This window comes from Lissotriton vulgaris, chromosome 1_2 (genome assembly GCF_964263255.1).
Source record: "Lissotriton vulgaris chromosome 1_2, aLisVul1.2, whole genome shotgun sequence".
Classification (NCBI taxonomy): Eukaryota; Metazoa; Chordata; class Amphibia; order Caudata; family Salamandridae; genus Lissotriton; species Lissotriton vulgaris.
In genome coordinates, this window is record NC_141686.1 from 283,377,765 (window position 1) to 283,391,568 (window position 13,804).

Here is a 13,804-nt window from a genome sequence, read left to right on the forward strand (position 1 = left end):
TCTTTAAGTCATTCATAGTCTGTGCCTTGATCACATTCCTCCAGCAGGAAGGACAACAGTGGTTTTCTTCGTCTCCAGAAACAGTGTAGCTCACTAGACAGCAATGCGTTGCTACAAATGCACTTGAGAGAGTTCCCCAGCCGAGCAGAGCATTTGTGGGTGAATGGAAAGGGCTATGAATTAATGGTCACTTGTAGCCCGGAGCCTAAAAGCAAAGGATTTACAGCCCTGGCACATGATCCTATATGAGGCTAAAAAAAGAAAATGCTAAATCATGATACAATAGGTCTTTGTTGAGATTATATTCACTTTTTAATGTTGTTTTCCTTTTTTTTTCAGCTCTGCCTGATTCTGCAGCAAGCCAACAAAAAGAGGGAGCAGCAGCTGCACAGCCAAAGCCTCCTGCAAAGCCACTGGTGAGCTCGTGTGTTGTGCCTCAGTGTGCTAACCCTTCCCCAAATACACTAATGATCTACTTTTCAGTAGTTACACTGTAAATATAAATATACAGACTCTGAAGTTGTTGCTTGTCCCTTCCTAGGGTGCGCCGCTAAAGCCTGCCCTGACATTGCCACCATGAGTGAAGACGATGGCCCAGCCGAGAGGAAAAAGCGCTTTGTGCTTCCATCTCAAGACGTCGACATTGCTCCGGTGAGAGTGTGCAGATGCACCTGAATATTTCTTTTATTTGTGTCGTGTTGAGCAAGTCATTCACCACAACCCCCTGAGAGGAAATGTAATAATGGTGTAGGTCTGCCATCCCCATGCCCCTGTCGCAGGGGAACTGTTGGCAGCTGTTGAAGGCGATACAAGTTTGATCCCCAGGCCAAAGGAAGGACAAATGATGCAATCGACGGCAGTAAACCATTGGCCAGGGATAGGGAGGGGTATATTCTGGAAGACATATAGGAATTGGGGTAGTACCATCATTTTGAAGAGGGCCACATGCCCATAGGCTTCCCATTTGCTTGTTCCATTGTCGCTCTCTTATCCTTTGTCCCAGTTTGTCCAGGGCATGCTTGTCATGCCTCTTTCTGTGTTTGGCACAGATCAATTACTTGTGTCCATCTACTGCTCTCTGTTGGGGAGCTACTTTTTAGGTCTCGCCTGTCGATGCGCATGCGCATCGAGCAAGCGAGAGTATTGGGACTTATCCACTCTTTCCCCAACTTGCAAGGAATCGTGGCGATTCCTTGCAGTGCCTGTGACTTTTAAGCTCAATGCGCATTGAGCTTAAAAGCGCGTGCACGTCCGTCTTGGTTTACCCGCTCCGCCCCCTCCCCTTCCCGCCGTCTCGCATTTCCCCTGCCGCATCAAAGGCTTTCACGGCCGGCCGGCCGGCCATGCTTTCAGTTTCACGACCGGCCGGCCGTGTGAATTACATTCCAAAGCCCGCTCTCCCTGCTCCGCCCCCTGCTCCGGCCGAGATGCATTTCTCCTCCCTCCTCCCCCCTCCTGGGTCACGTTACCCTGCTTTCTCTTTCGTTTTTTTTTCACTTGCCACCCCTACAGCCAGCACACACATCTGTAAGATGTTGGGGAGGGAGGGACTTCGAGCACACTTCGCAGCAGAGCAACTCAGATGGAAATCGTATCGGCAATACGAAAATAAAAACAGACAGCCTTTCCTTTCCCTCAATTCCCTCTGACATTCCAGAATATTCTCTCTCTTAAGCATCCACTGTGGTAGCATGCTGCATATAGTCCCACTAGCCGTTTACTCCCCTCATTAAAGTACCTAGAATTCTAGAGTTGTTTTTCATTTTGTCAACACAGACACACTCTTTTGGCAAGACCGCATCAACAGTCCTCCCACGTCCAAAGTCGGCTGCATCTGTTGCTTTCCCTATTGTTGAAAATTCATGCCACGTCCAAAGTCGGCTGCATCTGTTGCTTTCCCTATTGTTGAAAATTCATGCCTTAATCCTATTTCACTTATTCATAAAGGGGTTGCAGCGACTTAGTCTTGCAGTACTCACTCTTGCGTTGGTCCTGGATTCCATGCCTTAATCCTATTTCACTTTATTCATGAAAAGGTCACCCCGAGTGAAACGAACGGGACGCGATAGCTACCCAACGGATGAATACGGCTTAAACGTCTGCTGTAGAACATGCAAACAGCAAGCTGGCAACCTCGGGAAGTACGATGGAAGATTATTATTACTACAATAAATAGAATGACTTCAATTCATAAAGGGGTTGCAGCGACTTAGTCTTGCAGTACTCACTCTTGCGTTGGTCCTGGACTCCAGGAGTAAGACAGAGAACTATGGGAGTAAGTCACCTACAAATATCTTTCTGAATAGCCCACGATGAGTTTATAGGGACCTTGCTAAGACATATTTTGCAGTTTCATAGTGTAGCACATACTATATGCTATTATTACTCAATTGAAAGAAAGTCCGTTTCTAGACCTCAGATGGATGAAAGAGAGCGTAACACAGCCATTATGGAATTCAAAGCTGTAATTTACAGATTACAAAGATTTCAGCAGAAGGGGCACGATTAGTAATGCTTTTTTTAAAAGTAGGTGCATCTTTCTACAATCTTAGATGTGATTTACTTAGAATTACCAGGAGTAAGACTTGCTTCCTCATGGTTTCCGGAAGAAAGCACATCCTACTCTTCAAAAGGACTCTCAAAAAATAATTTATAAATCAGGCTTGGATATTCTGTTGTAAATCACGTCTAATATAACTACTCATAGACACAGCTTTGTGAATTGTGCCTTGAGTATTCAATTTCACAGGAACGAAGATGGCTTTTGTCAACTCCGCTCAGGAGCTCCTGTATATTAACTCACCCTCACCCTCACCCTCACTCACCCTCAACACCTCACTCACCCTCACCCTCAACACCTCACCCTCCACCTCAACCCCTCACCCTCACTCACCCTCACCCTCACTCTCACTCACCCTCAACCCCTCACCCTCAACCCCTCACCCTCACTCACCCTCACTCACTCACCCTCAACCCTCACCCTCAACCCCTCACCCTCAACCCCTCACCCTCAACCCCTCACCCTCAACCCCTCACCCTCACTCACTCACCCTCACTCACCCTCACTCACTCACCCTCAACCCCTCACCCTCACCCCCTCACCCTCACCCTCAACCCCTCACCCTCACTCGCCCTCACTCACCCTCAACCCCTCACCCTCATCCCCTCACCCTCACTCGCCCTCACCCTCACTCACCCTCAACCCCTCACCCTCAACCCCTCACCCACCCTCAACCCCTCCCCCTCAACCCCTCACCCTCACTCACCCTCAACCCCTCACCCTCACTCACCCTCAACCCCTCACCCTCACTCACTCACCCTCAACCCCTCACCCTCACTCACCCTCAACCCCTCACCCTCACTCACCCTCAACCCCTCCCCCTCAACCCCTCACCCTCACTCACCCTCACTCACCCTCACTCACTCACCCTCAACCCCTCACCCTCACTCACCCTCACTCACTCACCCTCAACCCCTCACCCTCACCCCCTCACCCTCACTCGCCCTCACCCTCACTCACCCTCAACCCCTCACCCTCAACCCCTCAACCCCTCACCCTCAACCCCTCCACCCCTCACCCTCAACCCCTCACCCTCACTCGCCCTCACCCTCACTCACCCTCAACCCCTCAACCCCTCACCCACCCTCAACCCCTCACCCTCACTCTCCCTCAACCCCTCACCCTCACTCACCCTCAACCCCTCACCCTCACTCACTCACCCTCAACCCCTCACCCTCAACCCCTCACCCTCAACCCCTCACCCACCCTCAACCCCTCACCCTCACTCCCCCTCAACCCCTCACCCACCCTCAACCCCTCACCCTCACTCACCCTCAACCCCTTACCCACCCTCAACCCCTCACCCACCCTCAACCCCTCACTCACCCTCAACCCCTCACCCTCACTCACTCACCCTCAACCCCTCACCCTCAACCCCTCACCCTCAACCCCTCAACCCCTCACCCTCAACCCCTCAACCCCTCACCCTCACTCCCCCTCAACCCCTCCCCCTCAACCCCTCACCCTCACTCACCCTCACTCACCCTCACTCACTCACCCTCAACCCCTCCCCCTCACCCTCAACCCCTCACCCCCTCACCCTCACTCGCCCTCACCCTCACCCTCAACCCCTCAACCCCTCACCCTCACCCTCACTCGCCCTCACCCTCACTCACCCTCAACCCCTCACCCTCAACCCCTCACCCACCCTCAACCCCTCACCCTCAACCCCTCACCCTCAACCCCTCACCCTCACTCACCCTCAACCCCTCACCCTCACTCACCCTCAACCCCTCCCCCTCAACCCCTCACCCTCACTCACCCTCACTCACTCACCCTCACTCACCCTCACTCACCCTCACTCACCCTCACTCACCCTCACTCACTCACCCTCAACCCCTCACCCTCAACCCCTCACCCCCTCACCCTCACTCGCCCTCACCCTCACTCACCCTCAACCCCTCACCCTCAACCCCTCACCCTCAACCCCTCACCCTCACTCGCCCTCACCCTCACTCACCCTCAACCCCTCACCCTCAACCCCTCACCCACCCTCAACCCCTCCCCCTCAACCCCTCACCCTCACTCACCCTCAACCCCTCACCCTCACTCACCCTCAACCCCTCACTCACCCTCACTCATCCTCACTCACCCTCAACCCCTCACCCTCACCCACCCTCAACCCCTCACCCTAACTCACACTCACCCTCACCCACCCTCACTCTCACTCACCCTCAACCCCTCACTCACCCTCAACCCCTCACTCACCCTCACTCACCCTCACTCACCCTCACCCACCCTCACCCTCACTCACCCTCAACCCCTCACCCTCACACAGTGCAATAGGTCTCGGAGCATTTGAGTTAGAGCTTTTAGAATTGTTTATGGCTTTTTTTATTTGTAATTCTTTAGCATTGGCTACAGGAAACAAAAATGCTAAAGATTTACAAAAAAAACCCATAAACAATTCTAAAAGCACTAACTCTAATGCTGCGAGACCTATTGCATTTCCAATGCTTGTTTTATTTGTATTGGAACACGCCATACGAGTGCTCCTGGTTTCACAAGCTCAGTCTCCTCCCACCCGCCCCATCCCTGTTACTTCTTTCCGTCTTCGGATCATGTATGTGTATTTATTTCCCTCCTCACCCACCCTCTCGCTGTTTAAGTAGCATTTTGTTACTTTTAAAAATGTTGTTGTTTCATTATTGAAGGCATTTGACAATCTATATCAGTTATTTTTTACGTTTCTAGAAGAAAAAATACATTTTCACATAATAATAATAAAAACATGTAGTCACTTTTATTGGATACACAATATTAAAATATTAGCTTTTTTAAGAATAAAAAGCTTGTTACATTGCTTAGTCTTCGAAAACCGACTGTTATTACTGTTTCTTTTGTTTTTTTTCTCGAATTTGCGGGATCCATGGTTCGAATTTTAAAAGGGCCGACGTGCTCATAGTCTGTGAGCATGAGCTCTGATGTCAGCATTAATAACTGGCTGACCTACCAGTGTTGCTCTCTTGCTGTGTTTTTCTTTTCTCCCAAACTCTTGTACTCTCATTTACTGACCCAGAACCTGCAGAGATGTCTGGTCACCATGGGTAGCAAGACGGCTACCACCAGCAAGGTTATTCGGGTAACTTTGCAAATGCCCCCTTATTTGAAAGGAGAGACTCAAACGGGAGGGCTGGAGACAGTCTAAAGTGGAGCAAATGCTCTGGTTTCTATAGTGAGTGGTACAAGAATTCTACAAACGTTAATAATGGTTATAAACACTCTGGGTGTTCTGATTACTGGTTCGAAAAGTATTGCAGTCCATTAAGCTTGGTGCAGGAAATGTATAACTATTGTAATGTATTGCAGAAACTGTGCACACTCCAGGACCATACTCAAGAAGGACCAATCAAAACTTATTAAAGGCCTTTTCAAAGTTTATCAGGAGCAGTCCTGCCAGGTGGCGGAGACAGTGTCCCTGAGGCAAAGCCAGGTGGACTCTACGGATTAAGTGCTGCATGCCACGGGCTGGCATGAAGCAGCACTCATGAGGATGGGTCAGATACAGCAGGGTTAAATGCAACGATTGGCCAAGACCTTAGCAAACACCTTGATCACTGAATTGATCAGGGATATGGGCCTATAGGAGGCACAACTTTCCAAGGGTTTACCCGCCTTGGGAATGACCTTGATCGAGGCCAGGTCAAGCTCTTAGGGAAAGGTGCCTGTACGCACATCCTCAGAGTATATGTCCAGCAGGGGCTTGATCAAAACTTACCGAAACATACAAGCACAGCCTCGGAGTACGTGTCCAGAAGAGGCGGGATCAAAACGAACCGAAACCTACAATAGAATTAGATAGTGAGCCAGTAGAGGCGCGGTCTTACTGGAGGGCATGGCCGAGAGTGCCGCCCCAATCTTGTCTGCCATGATAGCCTGGTCCAGTTTGTGGGCCAGTAAGGGGGGGGTCGTCAGAAGAGGGATCTTACCCAGCAGCGTGTGTGCCACCTCTCGGGGAGGCGGAGGCCTAGGGCATACAACTCCTGGTAGGAGGTAGCAAACACCCGCAGAATGTTAGGGGTACAGACTTGAAAGAACCATTAAACAATGCTAACTAAAGTACATTTAAAACTGAAAGAACTTGCATTTGAATAAATTAATTTATGAAATGCAATGAGGAGTACTTTAATAGGACAAAATCTTAAAATAATATGAGGAGAAGAATTGGAGGTGAGAGACAAGTGGTAGTGGCCAGTGGCATGGGTGGCAGCTGAGGATGGCGGATTTAAAACAAGCTAGAGCTTGGTAATGATTATTGGTGGATTGTGGGAAAGCTGGAAATTGAGATTATCTGGGATGCAATGAGATCAGGTCTTATTACCCTTTATGGACTGCAAACACTGGTTGCTGCTTTTTCGACTCCATTGTACATGAAGTAGGGACATGACGCTGACTGGGACAGGGGATGTCTTGCACTCCGCTTTCAGTGAGGATAGGCAGACTGGTGCTAAGGTTCCATGACCTGCACTCTGTATTTTATTGTGGGATGCGGCTTCTGGATGCCCTCTCCTTTTAAACCAGGTAACATTGTGGGGGTTCACCTTCCGCAGTGCGCAAACCTCATAGTTAAGAAGGAAAATTCACCTTCAGAAGTTTTTTTTAAAGTGATAAGATTTCAGTGCATTCACTTCTAGTAAGATATTCTTCTTGGTTTATTCGATTTTTTGATCCGATTATTCATCAATTTTTTTTTGTGGTTCTCTGAGCAAACCATATTGTTTTTATCAAACATAAGAAGTAACACAATTTTGTGACTCATTTGAGGATGAAACCCTTGCTCTGGACAACACTATTTCACTTTCATCTATAACGAGTGGTGCCCAAAACAACTTTTTATAATTTGCTTTTTGCCATTTTAATGATGGTTTTGGAAAACATCCATCCTCTGTTGAAACTTAACTACACTTAAATGATAGGTTAGATAGCAGTCCATATACAGTTTGGCAGGATCCGCCATCGAAGAAGCAAAGGTTATCGTCTCACATTCAAACTTCAATTCATTTGTTTTCATATAGCGCATGGCTGCGCGACCAGGCCTCCCTGCGCTAGTTGCAACACCCTCAACCGAGCTACCCTAATGAACCCATTGACCGAAAACCGCACTTCAGAAAGGGTGTTTTTAAAACTTTTCAGAAACATAATGTCGTTGATGACTTCTAAGGGACAGAAGGCATACAGCTCAGATTTGTAGGCGTGTGTCGGAATTATGCTGATATATTTGTAGTGCAAGTAGTGCCGTAATCTACAATATTGTTGCTTTTCTTTATTTGTGAATAGCCCATGCCATTGGGCAATTCAGTAACCGCTTGTAGTCAATATGGGCTGATTTTATACTTCCGCAACAGAATTGATGCATTCTGTTCCTGAAGTCCTGTTCATTATTATAGGGTCCCCCTCCTATGGATTGCTGGTCCTAGTAGTTTAAAGACTACGAATATTTTCCTCTAAAACAAAACATAAACAGTATTGTTCATCATTCAGTCCTTACGCGTTTAGTGTTCAATTTCTCCATCCAGTGTAGCTCATATTGTTGTGATTTTTATACATATCGCCACCTCTTAAGGGTAATTGTATTTGTTTACAAATTTGGTTGGTACATTGTAGAATTTAGTGTCATTGTTCTTGATAGTCATCCAAGACTAGATTTAATTTTGCATTGTTTATTTATGTTCGCCAAATCCTATTTTAAAAACGAATCTTATGTCCTACATCCTGGCGGGAACAGCTGCTAATTGCTACTGCCCTTTATATACTAATATTTTTTTTATGTGCTTTAGTAAATGGTACTTTTATCATATCGTCTACATTTACAAAAGCTACATGATCGTTCTGTCGCAGAATCCTCCACTGCACAGCCTTTTCATTTCATTGCACCTCTGACCCCTATGGTTCAACCCCATTACATTTGGTTTCTCTGTCCCACCATAAACATACTATTCTTGTAAACTTGTAAAACAGTAATATCTGTTCTGTTTTCTCTCCCTTGTGCCCCAGGTGAAGCCCCTCTTCAGGTCTATGGCTGGAGGTGATACATCAGCTCGGGGTGGACCGGTGGCACCACAGCCGCAGAATACCGGGACATATGCAGACTATATCTTCAAGCAAACGGCCAGTGTGTCAGCACCCATTCGCCCCGTTGGTGGAGGGCATGGACCATTGAGGACCCCCAAGCCCCCAGCGGGACCTTCACCGGGTGCACTTATATCTGGGGCTGGGAGGGGAGTAGCTCCTGTAGAGGTTGTGCCTGCTGCTACAGTGGCTGTGCGAGAAGTTGCGTCTGCACAACTGCCACCTACTGGCAGTGCAGGTCAGACTCTCCCAGAGCCCACTGTTGATGCAGCACAAGAGATAGTACCACAGGCTGAATCTACGTCAGGAGAAGAAAAGGCAGCGGTCCCAGCGAAATCCATCGGAAAAGGAAACTGTCTGGTGGTGAGCCCGCGTCAGGTGAGCAGAGATGTGCATGGCCTCTGATCCCGTTTGACCTTGACTTCTATCCACCAATTGTCGTCTTCTTTCTCACTGTTGTAAGTTATCTTAGATGGTACATCCCCTTTTATCAATTCCCCTTCCTCTTCCTTACCAAAAGTGAAGGTGAGAGTGTGTTTAGCCTGCTTCGCCAGTGACAAGACCAAGATCGCCCGCAAGGTACCTCTAATCCCCATAGAGGTTTCTAACAAACCAATGGACAAATTTGGTCTCAACATTATTGGACCCATAAATTTGTCCACTGTAATTAACAAGTACATGTTTGTAATGACTGGTTATCATTCACATTGGATCACGACCAAAACTATAAGCAACATTAACACTTCCGCGTTAATAGAATTTGTTTTGGGTACGTTCTCCAGGGAGGGCATGCCTGGTACCATTGTTACGAACAATGGGGTGTAGTTCACCTCAGAAGAGATGATGCAGTTCCTAAGAAACTTAGCCATCAACCATGTAAAGACCCCCCCTCTATTGCCCAAAAGCTAATGGTCTAGTGGAAAGGGTGAACAGGATGATTAAATAAGCCATACAATTCGCTCATACCACTGGGGAGCAAATTGTTAAAGCAGTGAGAAAATGGTTATGGTCATATCACATTACTTCAAATGCTGTTTCAGGAATATCGCCATTTATATCCCTAAAAGGAAGGAATCTGGGCTTTAAGGTTACTTTTAATTTGCTTAATGGGAATAATCCTGTATGGATAGATTGAAATTCGGTCAAAGCAAAGGTGGAAGATCATCAGCAACAATACAAGAGGTGGTATGACAACAAATGGGGAGCAATTAATGGGGATTGGAGTGAAGGACAATGAGAAGTTATTAATAGACCCTATAACGCATGCAACAAATTCACATCATTCTCCAATCTGGAGAAAATTAAGTGTTTCAAACAAAATACTGTAGTGCCTGAGGATGATCGCACTTGGAGCATGGATAACGTAGCCCGCTGCCCAGAAGCTCTCATCCCAGGGAATGAGCTTCCTGGGAGTATGCCCAATGCTTCTCCCAATACACCAGAATCTAGGAAAGCCGGGAATCGTTGACCACCAAGTTGGCAATCAGATTACAAAATGAATTAACTGCATATTGTAGGTTACCTGTTCGAATATGTACTTATTACTGCATTGTCTTTTGAGAATTCTTATTTTTCTGTTAAAAGGAGATGTGTTGTACGTTATCTTAGATCCCCTTTTCTTCCCTGGTCCCATTCCCCCCTCCTCTTCCTTCCCATTGGTATAGTCTTGCATTCTAAAATAGAACATTCACCTGAAGCTCGCTGTAGAATGTTGCCATTGTTGAGATTATGGCAGTTGTGCTCTGTAGCGGACTTCCGCAATAAACGCCCTTTCTTACCTTATCTGGGGTGGTATTTTGCTTCCCTCACACATTTCTTTTCTTTCACCACCCATGATTGCTGTTTTCCAACCTTTTGTCTTTCTCATTTTGTGCTTCTATATTCTCTTTTTTCGATCTTATCTTTATTTCTCTCAATTAATGTATGGCTGCCTCTTTTACCTGTACTGTTTTGAAGTTTGTTTTTTCCTTTTTTTCCCCCCGTGTTGCGTTCTAGTAAGTCCACACTCTGAATAGGTTTTTTTCTGGTAATTGTGGATTTTTGCCTCCTTTTTTAGGTCGAGCCTGGCGTAAGCAGCGCGAAAGCGCGGTCGCCAGCGAGCTCTATTGTTATGGACTTGCTTTGGAAGTGGGACAGGAGATGGGCACGCGCAGAGCGGTGATTTCAGCAGGTGTACGCGCACGTACAGCCACGCGCCGTGCACATCTCCTGTCCCCCTTCCTTCAAGCCAGCATGCAGTTTCACTTTCTGTTATTTGTTATAAAAAAATTCTTGCCCCATCGTTGGAGCGGCCCTCACCGGCGGGTCCGCTCAGGAAATATATCTCTACACTGTGCCTTCATCCGCACAACCATTCAGACTAATGGAGAATCCCTCACTCACCCGGTCTGCGGGGGGAACTACTCCTCAGCAGCTGGCTGCGGCGCTTTTCAGGAGCTCTCCAGCTCCTCTGCCAGCACGATGCAGGGCTCTCCCCTAAAGCATGGGAGCCCTGCAGTGCTATCAGCTGGTCTTCACCTGGGCCCCCTCCTGGGACCCGGGACTTCACCTCCCGCACTTCGCTTTAGCGCCGGGGCTCCCTCTTCACCACGAAAGGTAGAAATGGCGCGCATGCGAGGGCAGCCCTTGCCCTCCCAGGTCTCCTCTCAGCCCGGATACTGAGCTGCTTTCTGTTTCACTTATCTCCCTGCCTCAGCTTTGGAATGAACAGTCGGCACCGAGTTTCTTAAGCGAGCGTATGCCAGTTTGTCATCCCCCGTTCCAGATGTTTTTACAAATCTTCCTGGCCACCCTCGATACCTTTGCGTGCATAACACTGGGTTTTATATCATCCTTAATGCAGAATAAACCAGGTAAGTAAAAAGACCTTTCTTTCACATTATTTACAGTACAACGATCGCTCAGACTGTCATTAAATGAGTTCATTCGTATAAAAAATCTGCATGCATTTACGTTGTATTTGTGGTCAGCTCTGTCCAGATGTCTTTTCCGTCCACTCCCCCGCCCCTCCCCTGGCTCATATGCATGCGCAGATCAGAGGCCGCTGCCCGCAATCCGATGCCATTCGCCGCCGCTGCCGCCTAAAAACTCAATTGGGAAGTGGCCTCATCGACCTTCCCCCCCCCCTTTTCATAGCTGACCCCCATTTCTAATTCGGGAGTGCTCCTTAAGGTAGGAAAAGTTACGGAGGGCAGTGAGATGCGAACGGACATGGCACCCGGGGGCTAGTGAGCCAAGAGCACAGCCCTCCCACATCGCTATTGCTAGCTGCAGTCTTTAGCCCTTTACACTTTGATTTTTACTCTCCTCAAGCAGCAGTCCTACGTCCCACCCTCTCTCTGGGTGGGTCGGACATTGGAGGGACCTGCAGAGCGTCACCTTCCTCTTCCTCCACTCTGGCTTTCTCGTCCTTCCCGTCCGGTGCACAAGCACACAGTGTAGTGCCCATGCTCATTTCGGTGTTGTGCTTGTTCGTTGCACATGATCTCTCGGTTTGCGTGGGCATCTTAGTGTCGGGGGATGGCAGGCTTGGTGCCGAGGACACACCGGGCAAGTATGGGGCCGCGGAACCCGGGTGTTGTAAATATCTTGCGAGCACTGAATTGCAGCACTGCTGATTGGCAATGCTTTAAGTGGGAAGAAAAAGTTGGGTTGATAAAAGGGCCATGGCCAAAAAAGCATAATTACAATTGCCACATATGTGTCCATCGCTCCGCAGAGAGGCCAAGATGTGGATGGGCAAGTACTATTTACACGTCTGTGACCCACTGACTGGTACTATGAGAACTGACTGCTGCCTCAGAGCTCTGAATCTTGCACCGATGTAAACACCCATGCTAACCTGAAATGACTCGGAGACGTGTCGACTCAGTACAGTATTCACTATGCGAGAGTCATGTGTTGCATGAACAAATACAGGAACACATGTTGGGGGGGAAAAAAGCAAATACGGTTAGGGAAATCCAGAAGAAGCAAAACGTGAAATGTAAACGGGGAACGTCCTGCAGGGTTCTTTTTACAGCCTTTGTGGAGAAATCTATCAGTCTTTTTTGCCAGTAAAGTACATGAGTGTACAGACAGGTTCAGACCAGTTTCGAAGTGAGATATGAATTTAACCTGGCAGGAGCCGACACTCCAGAACTGAGCTGATAAAACCCTTATATTCATCGTGAAGCTTTGTGTGACTCCCTCAATTGCAGCCTGTCCTGGCTTCCAAGCAGTCCACGTCCACAGCCACCACCTATACATCCACCACCTCCACAGCCACCACCTCCACAGCCACCACCTCCACAGCCACCACCACCACCACCACCACGTCCACTACCACCACCACCATGTCCACCACCACCACTACCACCACCACCACGTCCACCACCACCCAGTCCACCACATCCACCACCACCTCCACCACGAGGCCACTACCACGTCCACCACCACATCTACCTCCACCACCACATCTACCACAACCACCAACACCACGTCCACCACCATGTCCACCACGTCCACCACCACTATGTCCACCACCTCCACGTCCACCACCACCACATCCACCACCACTATGTCCACCACCACCACACCCACCTCCACCACCACCACGTCCACCACTACGTGCACCACCACGTCCACCACCTACGTGCACCACCACGTCCACCACCACCACATCCACCAAATCCACCAAGTCCACCACCAGCACCATGGCCACCAACACGTCCACCACAAGGCCACCTCACTCCATATATCTGTTGCCCTCACTCTATCGCATCACTATAGCATCTCTCAGCACTACCACAGGATCACTCAGGGGCACCACAACATCACTATGCGCTACCACAGCATCACTGAACACCACAGCATCACTCGTAGCCACCACAACATCACTCGTAGCCACCACAACATCACTCGTAGCCTCCACAACATCACTCCGCGCCACCACAGCATCAATATGTGCAACAATTCAACAACAACTGGTTCAAATATGTTCTCGCAATGTTCCAACCTTTATTACAAATGTCACAAAAAGATGTTAATATTTCACTTCTGTTCTTGGATTTTCGTCACAATAAAATACACTGAACATAATCTTCACAAAAGTTATTTACAACCTAAGCTATTGTCATTATAAATTACATTAGCTTATATTTAAGTATTAATTATTTAAAAAAAACAAAAGCCATA

General features: G+C 48.2%; 1 protein-coding gene across 1 annotated transcript in view; it reads left to right on the plus strand.

The window, feature by feature from the left end:
- Positions 1 to 334: 334 nt before the first annotated feature.
- Positions 335 to 13,804, plus strand: part of ERCC1 (ERCC excision repair 1, endonuclease non-catalytic subunit) — a 31,029-nt gene continuing 17,559 nt past the window's right edge. The window contains exons 1-3 of the mRNA XM_086953225.1: positions 335 to 416; positions 542 to 651; positions 8,555 to 9,007. Coding sequence (XP_086809351.1) covers positions 577 to 651; positions 8,555 to 9,007 — 528 coding nt within the window. The 5' untranslated portion in view covers positions 335 to 416; positions 542 to 576. The remainder of the gene's footprint in view (positions 417 to 541; positions 652 to 8,554; positions 9,008 to 13,804) is intronic.